This window comes from Triturus cristatus, chromosome 8 (genome assembly GCF_964204655.1).
Source record: "Triturus cristatus chromosome 8, aTriCri1.1, whole genome shotgun sequence".
Taxonomy (NCBI): Eukaryota; Metazoa; Chordata; class Amphibia; order Caudata; family Salamandridae; genus Triturus; species Triturus cristatus.
Genome location: NC_140591.1, coordinates 450,407,166 through 450,414,069, shown reverse-complemented (window position 1 = coordinate 450,414,069; position 6,904 = coordinate 450,407,166). Strand labels below are relative to the sequence as shown.

The following is a 6,904-nucleotide window of genomic DNA, read 5'->3' as shown; positions in this document are numbered from 1 at the left end:
ATTAAAAATAATACAAAAGAGTTTACAGAAAATCATATTTAGGTGCCAGCTTCTGGCACTTATAGAATCTGAGAACAAAACCAAATTGCTGGTATTTTAGCTGAGAAAGGAGGGAAACCTCGAGTCAAAGCACAGGCAGCAGAGGAGTCAGTTCCCTGCTCTGACTGTAACATGAACCCGGAAGTCCCAGCGCACACAGAGACGCACAGACGCACCCACTTCACACAGAGAGAGAAATGAAACGTAACTTTACTTCCTGCATCTCTGAATCATGGCGGCAGCAGCTCAGCTCGGGGACCTCAAGGAAGAGGCCACTTGTTCCATCTGTTTGGAATATTTTACTGATCCGGTGACTATCGATTGTGGACACAACTTCTGCCGCTCCTGCATCACCCAGAGCTGGGAGGGAAGAGATGGAAACTTCCCCTGTCCACAGTGCAGGGAAATATCTTCTGGGAAAAGCCTCCGACCCAACAGGCAACTGGGGAACATCGTGGAAATGTTAAAACAGCTTCATCTGCCCCCCGTGAAGCCCCCGGAGGAGAATCTGTGTGAGAGACATGAAGAGAAACTGAGGCTGTTCTGTGCAGAGGATCAGAGGATGATATGCTGGGTCTGCCGGGAGTCCAAGGAACATAAAACTCACTCAGCAAGTCCTGTAGAGGAGGCTGCAGAGGAGTACAAGGTGTGCGTGGGTATGCTCTGGAACTACAAATGAAGAGCTCAGGGTATGTCTGTGGAAAGTCATGGATCATAGTCACTCAATGAGCCTCATCAAGGAGGCAGCCTGAGAGGACGAGTTAAGGGTGCTACTGTTCAGAGGTCACAAGTCACTGTGTGCTCAATAGAGTCGGCTACAGAAGAGCACAAGGTATGTGTGTGGGTGTAAAGGATTCACAAATGAATACACTGCTGAAGTCTCTCAGAAGATGCAGTGCCTCAGGGTGTTCAGGAATCAAAGGCACCCTGTGGGTCCCATATAGATGGTTGTCTAGGAGGTATGTGAGTGGCTGTTCAGAGTTCATTCACTAATGAAGACACGCCATGAGTCCCACAAAGGAATATACAGTATTTAAGTCCGATTCTAGGGATCACAGCTTGTGTGAGCCTCATAGAAGGGGTTTGAAAAGAGGACATTCATGGATCACAAAGTCACACTGTGAGCCCCAATGAGGAACCTGCAGAGGAGCACAAGGTGTGGGTGTTCTGGAACTACAAGTGAAGACCACAAGGTATGTCTGTGAAACCACCACGGGGCAGTCGAAGAGCACAAGCAACGTACGTGAGTGTTCAGAGATCACAAGTCACCCTTTGAATAAGGTCAGCAGATGGCTCCGTGCCACTGGGACACCACTTTTCCATTTCTGGACTTTGCTTTTACATATGTATCACAGGTTTGTTAAAGTAATAGTGTCAAGTAAAATCAACCAAGACCACAATTCCCAGAACGCACTGAGATGTTAAATCGAAAGCCCAGAAAAGAAAAGTTGTATCCCGGTGGCGTGGAGTTTTCTGGTCACCCTGTTTGTGTATGCCAGTGAGGAGGCTGCAGAAGAGAACCGGGTATGTCCGTGGATATCCAGGGAGTAAAAAGGCACCCTGAGGGTCCATAGAGGAGGCTGGTGAAGAGCTCTAGGTATGTGTGTGGCTGTTTATGGAATCATAATTCACCCGTGGGCTCCAAAGAGAAGTCAGTGCAAGGAGTGTATCTGGGTGTACATGATTCACAAGTGAAGATACTCTGCGCAGCAGCGGCGGCAACATTAACAGCTAGTGCGGAGCGATTCCCAAAACATCTCGCCAGAAGTATGTTGCTGGCCACAGGGTCGGAGTCCGTCTCTCTCTCTTTTCTTTTGCACATGTTGAAAGCTAACACATGTGCAACATTTGAAAATTAACAGAGGCTGTAACGTGTTTCGAATAAAAGTGCAATCATTTTAAGGCTGGTTTATCACACAGTTTTGTCTAAAATAAAAAAAAGCTGAGCAGGGAAGGCTCCTCCTGAAGGGCTGTTTATCAGAGTGAGTCGAGTTCCCAAACAGGCACACTAGCGTTGAAGGGCTGCAGGCTGTCCCTTCCCTCCAGCCTGCTCGCTCAAATCACAGAGGCAAACACTCCGCAACTGGCTGTGCATAAAAGGCTAGAACCACCCTCTTCATTCCTGGAAAGGCAAAGAAGCATGCAGGGACGTCCCACTCCACTGTAACTTTTGGGATTCCTAGCTCCTGCACAAGAATCCACAAACACCCCAGATGTGTTTCATTTGTGTCTGAAGTGTTACGCATGTTTGTGCACTTCGGTTTATTCAACATAACAGGATGCAATCGTTTTTCAGGGAATGCGTGTAAAAGTGTTAGGTGCCCTAATCTCATGCTGCTGTTTCAGCCTTCTATCTTCACTAGGTCGATAAAATTATGATAATGAATTTGTGTAAGGAGTCTAACATATCGGGTATACTGCGCCAACTAACTTTTCGGAATGAATGTGCGCTTTACAAGTGCACTTTATGTCGTTTATGTTTTTTTCAGTGAATGAGGTACTGGGGTCGTCCTAGTTCACACGGGCACCCATTATGCACATTTCACAGAGCTTGAAACCTGACAAATGTACATTCCTATTGTTTTACAGGCTGGATGGGTGAAAGGGTAAATGGTTGGATAGATGAGTGAATGGATGGATGGGTGGAGAGTGGATAGATGAGTGAAAGGATGATTGGGTGAAATGGTAGGATGGATTAGTGAATGGATGGATGAGTGAAATGATGGATGGAAGGATAGACAATGGATATGTTTTGATATGATTGAAAAGGTTTGGATATAGATGGGCACACAGATGGAAGGCCAGAATGAATGGTGAAAGACTGAATGATTGATGAAAGAATGAATGGATGACAGAATGTAAATTTGAAATGGTGGACATCACAGGTTTGATGGAAGGATGAATGGCTAGATCCTTGGACAACAGAGCTCTTCCGGGGAGGGTTGTGATGACTTGCTTTGCTTTCTTGGTGCCATTAGAGCTTCAGTTCAAAGTGGGAGGTGTTTACATTTTCTGGCTACTCCCTTGCCGATATGTTACTATTCTGTATTTGTTGTGTGCTTACGTGTGGGATCTATACATCATGCATATGGCATTTTGAGTGACACCCAACTGCTACTTGAATGTTACACTAGTAATTGTACATTTTTGCATGTTTTGTTTTAGGTGTAAGGTTTTAGGGAGAGCCTCATAGTGCCAATAGCTGTGCTTGAGATGTATATAGTAATTGTAGCAATAGGCATGGCATCAAAAATAAACTATGTAATAGTGTATTGACAGTAGATTCTTTAAGAAAGCTGCAGGGAAAAGCACCTTTGTGACTTCCGTCAGCTAGTGCAACTCTCTGAGAAGCCACCATTGGCAAAGCAAGATTCCATATTTTAAGTTCCACTTGCTGAAACACCCATAATGCGTTCCCTATAGTTGGTTCATTACAGCAATCCTCCATTTAGTTCACCTATTAGTGCCACTTTACATCTCACAATGGCACTCAGATATGAGATGCTAGTAACAAAGTCTATCCGAGCAGATCTTCCTGACCCCTTCTCTCACCAAACATGCCTGCCAGGACCATGAGTTGTAAACAAAACCATATTAACCATATATATAGATTATTATCAAATGAAATACCACAAAAAGACCTGCGCAGTTGCTCAAAGCTGCACGCATACCGAAAAACGATTGTCTCAACCTAATTTAAAACTTATTTGACTTGTATGTAGGTGGTTGTCTATTTACTTACTTTTATACTATTGCGCCACTTCCTCTGATATGTCTGTAAAACTTACCTTTTGCCCCGAAGTTTTCTCCTGAATTTTGACCTGCCGTCCTGATTTTTTGTCCTGAATTTTGACCCTCTGTCCTGAATTTTTACACTCACTGTCCTGAATTCGCACCCATGCCAGTTGGTCACCCTAAGTGAGACTGATGGGCAGACGAGGTGGCAGCGGGGCAGACCAGTCCTGCCTCGCACCGGGGGCTGCTGGAGTTCCTCTCTGGGCTCCCCGTTTGCTGTCACCCAGGAGTAGCGCAGACTTCCAGCACTTTCTGTGGCTCCTCCTATCGCACTGTGGGCGGTAAACAGAAACACGGAGGCCGGCTCTTTTCATGGCGCACGCTCCTCGCAGGGATTTCACGGCCTTGTCACGTGCGCACCTCTCGTGGGCTTGTGTTTGCACCACTAGCGGGACGCTGCTTTCTGATGGCGCCCGCTCCTCACAGGCATCTCGCGGGCCAGGAGATGTGCACACCCGGACAGGAGATGTGCACGCGTACGGCGTCTAGTGCCAAGAGACAAGCGTGCAAGCCACAGCAACAAAGATAGCTCACGGGCACACATACCTGCTGCAGGACTGTGGCCACGCTGGGACATCCGGCGGTGAGTTTGTTTCAATTTTCTTAATTGATTTTTTTTGCAGAGCATGTGCGCAGTGTGCATTCCCACCCGGCTACCATGGCCATTAAAACAAGTATCTGCAATACAATAGGTCTCGCATTTGTGATAATTTAAGCTATTGGCACTATCAATGGCAATACCTTTTATTTATGTTTTTAAGTGCATGTTTACGCACTGCTTACAGGTTTTCAAAACACATAAATAAAAGGCATTGTCATTTACCGTGCCAATAGCTCAAACTCTTGCAAATGCGAGACCTATTGCATTGCAAATGCTTGTTTCAATTTTTTACAGAAGAATATCTTTGATGCAGTGGAAGGTTATATTTTCTCTATTTGGTTGTCCTTAATACTGAGGGGTAGCATATGCGATGGTTATTGGGGTCACAAGGTGGTCGGTCCAGTCGAGGATGAAAAGGTGGTCAGTCCAGTTCGGGATGGAAAGGTGGTCAGCCCAGTCGAGGGCTGTAGGTGTCTAGATGCAGATATTGGGAGATGTTGATAGAATAAGGCCTGTGTGTTGGTTGTTGATGAGCTGTTTTATTTCTAGTGTGTTGAGAAGTGTGTAGAAGGCTTGCTTCATGCATTTTGTGTTGGAGTTACGGGGGAGGTGGAAGACTGAGGAATGTAAGGTCACTGCGTTGGATGGAGGCAAAGGTGATGATGTCTGAAGTTTCTTCTATTAAGTGCTTGCTTGGTCCGGGTGGTCTGTAGATCAGTTAAAAGGATGCTATGTTGGAGACTGATAGAGGGAAGTGGCAGGAGTGGAGCTTGAAAGACTTGGGTAAGGTAGAGTTACTAAGAGCGAGGGTCAGAAGGTCCTCTCTATGACTCCAAGTCTCGCCCGTCCTGGTTTGAGTGTGTGATCTATGTGAGGAATGGCCTCATTTCAGGGATGAGGACGTCCAGGATGTGCGTGAAGGAAGCTGTGAACCAGGCTGAAGGTTGAAAATAGGTTGTATCACTGCACAGTGTTTACTAATGAGAATCAGTGAAGCAAGTTTACACATAAAGTATCTTTTTTATGCTTTGAGTCCCAAAATATTTTCTGTTTGGTATTGCACTTATAAAAGCTTGTAAATCAGATATTTTCCCTCGGTTTCTGTCTTGTTCTGGATTATTTGATAGTGTCGCTAGAGCGAAGTTTATTCTTTAAAGTAATGCCACGTCTAAACGTTTCCATCATGACTTAAGGCCTAAAGTGCTGCACAATATATTTATCAAGTAGCAGTAAGTGCCGGTGATGAATCGTGTTTACTTTGAGCAAAGATTCTGGTGTGAGATACTTCTAGTCAAGAACAGATCTAAAGTAGTGACACTGTTGTCTGTGTTAGTAATACTTGGGTCTGATGCTCACAATCCTTATATGTTCAACTGGTACTTACAATCTGGATATGTTTGGGTGGTACTCCTAATATTAATGAATGATGGTACATACATTCTGCTCACAAGGCTCAGGTACTATAGTGACTCTTTTCTGTAAGTAAGACCGCACTCTACAGAAATAGACTTATTTCTTGCACTCTTATCTCTACAGGTAAAACTTCAAGAGTGGCTGCGTCTTCTGAAAAAAGAGGAAACATATTTTCAGGAGTCTAAAGTCAAGGAAGAGGAACAATATAAAACCATGAGGGTGAGAGGCTGCAGTGAGTGCTGTGTCTCTGTGTGTCTGTGCCCATGTCTCAGCAGTGTGATAGCAGCGAGGGTAGAGTGCGTCTATTAAGGCTTTTAATCCTGAAATCTGCTGTGTATATTTCTTGTGTTTTAACCAAATCTTGAAGTAATTTTTAGTGTACAATAATTTTTAATCTTTGGTTACCTGCACTTGCCGGTGCCCGTTCCGACGCGACTCTGTAGTCGTTTGCTCGGAGGGACGAGGCTCCACCCAATGGGCAGGTCAGCACAGGACCATTTCCGAAAGGAATACATTTTAAAACCAATGATTACACGGACGCGCAGCAGACGTGCGCAGCGGGCGTGCCTCTGCCGCGCCGAAGGCAAGCCCGTCTGCGCCCTTCCACGTCCGGACAGCAGCCAGCGCCAGCCATGCTGCATGTGGGAACATAAGTAAGTCTCCCTATCTGACCCGCGACGAATTATTGAACTGTAGGAGGGAGAAACACCTTAACTGTTGTACAACTGTATTAGGACACACAGCTCTACCGTATGCCTGTACTCAATGTAAGTGGGCCATCGGGTCCCCTGTGGGTACTGGAAATACCACGCGAGCTTCGTATATACACGTAGAGGAAATACGCTCAGAAGATAGGCTTAGCATACCTCAGGTCTCTGATCAAACATTCGGGGGATATTTGGCTGTCCCTTGCTGATAATGACTGGGACTTGATGTTTCTCACCGAAACCTGGTTAAAAGATGACTCTAATCCCGCTTTAGCGCTAGCCATTCCACCTGGCTTTAAGATTTGTTGCGCAAATAGGCCTGGAGTTAAAAGGGGTGGCGGCGTTGCCC

General features: G+C 45.6%; 1 protein-coding gene across 1 annotated transcript in view; it reads left to right on the top strand.

Moving 5' to 3' along the window:
- The first annotated feature begins 216 nt into the window (after positions 1-216).
- The window catches only part of LOC146802293 (E3 ubiquitin-protein ligase TRIM39-like), a 116,052-nt gene continuing 109,364 nt past the window's right edge, over positions 217-6,904 (top strand). Inside the window, exons 1-2 of the mRNA XM_085621862.1 lie at positions 217-685; positions 5,972-6,067. Of these exons, the coding sequence (XP_085477988.1) occupies positions 272-685; positions 5,972-6,067 (510 nt within the window). The 5' untranslated portion in view covers positions 217-271. The remainder of the gene's footprint in view (positions 686-5,971; positions 6,068-6,904) is intronic.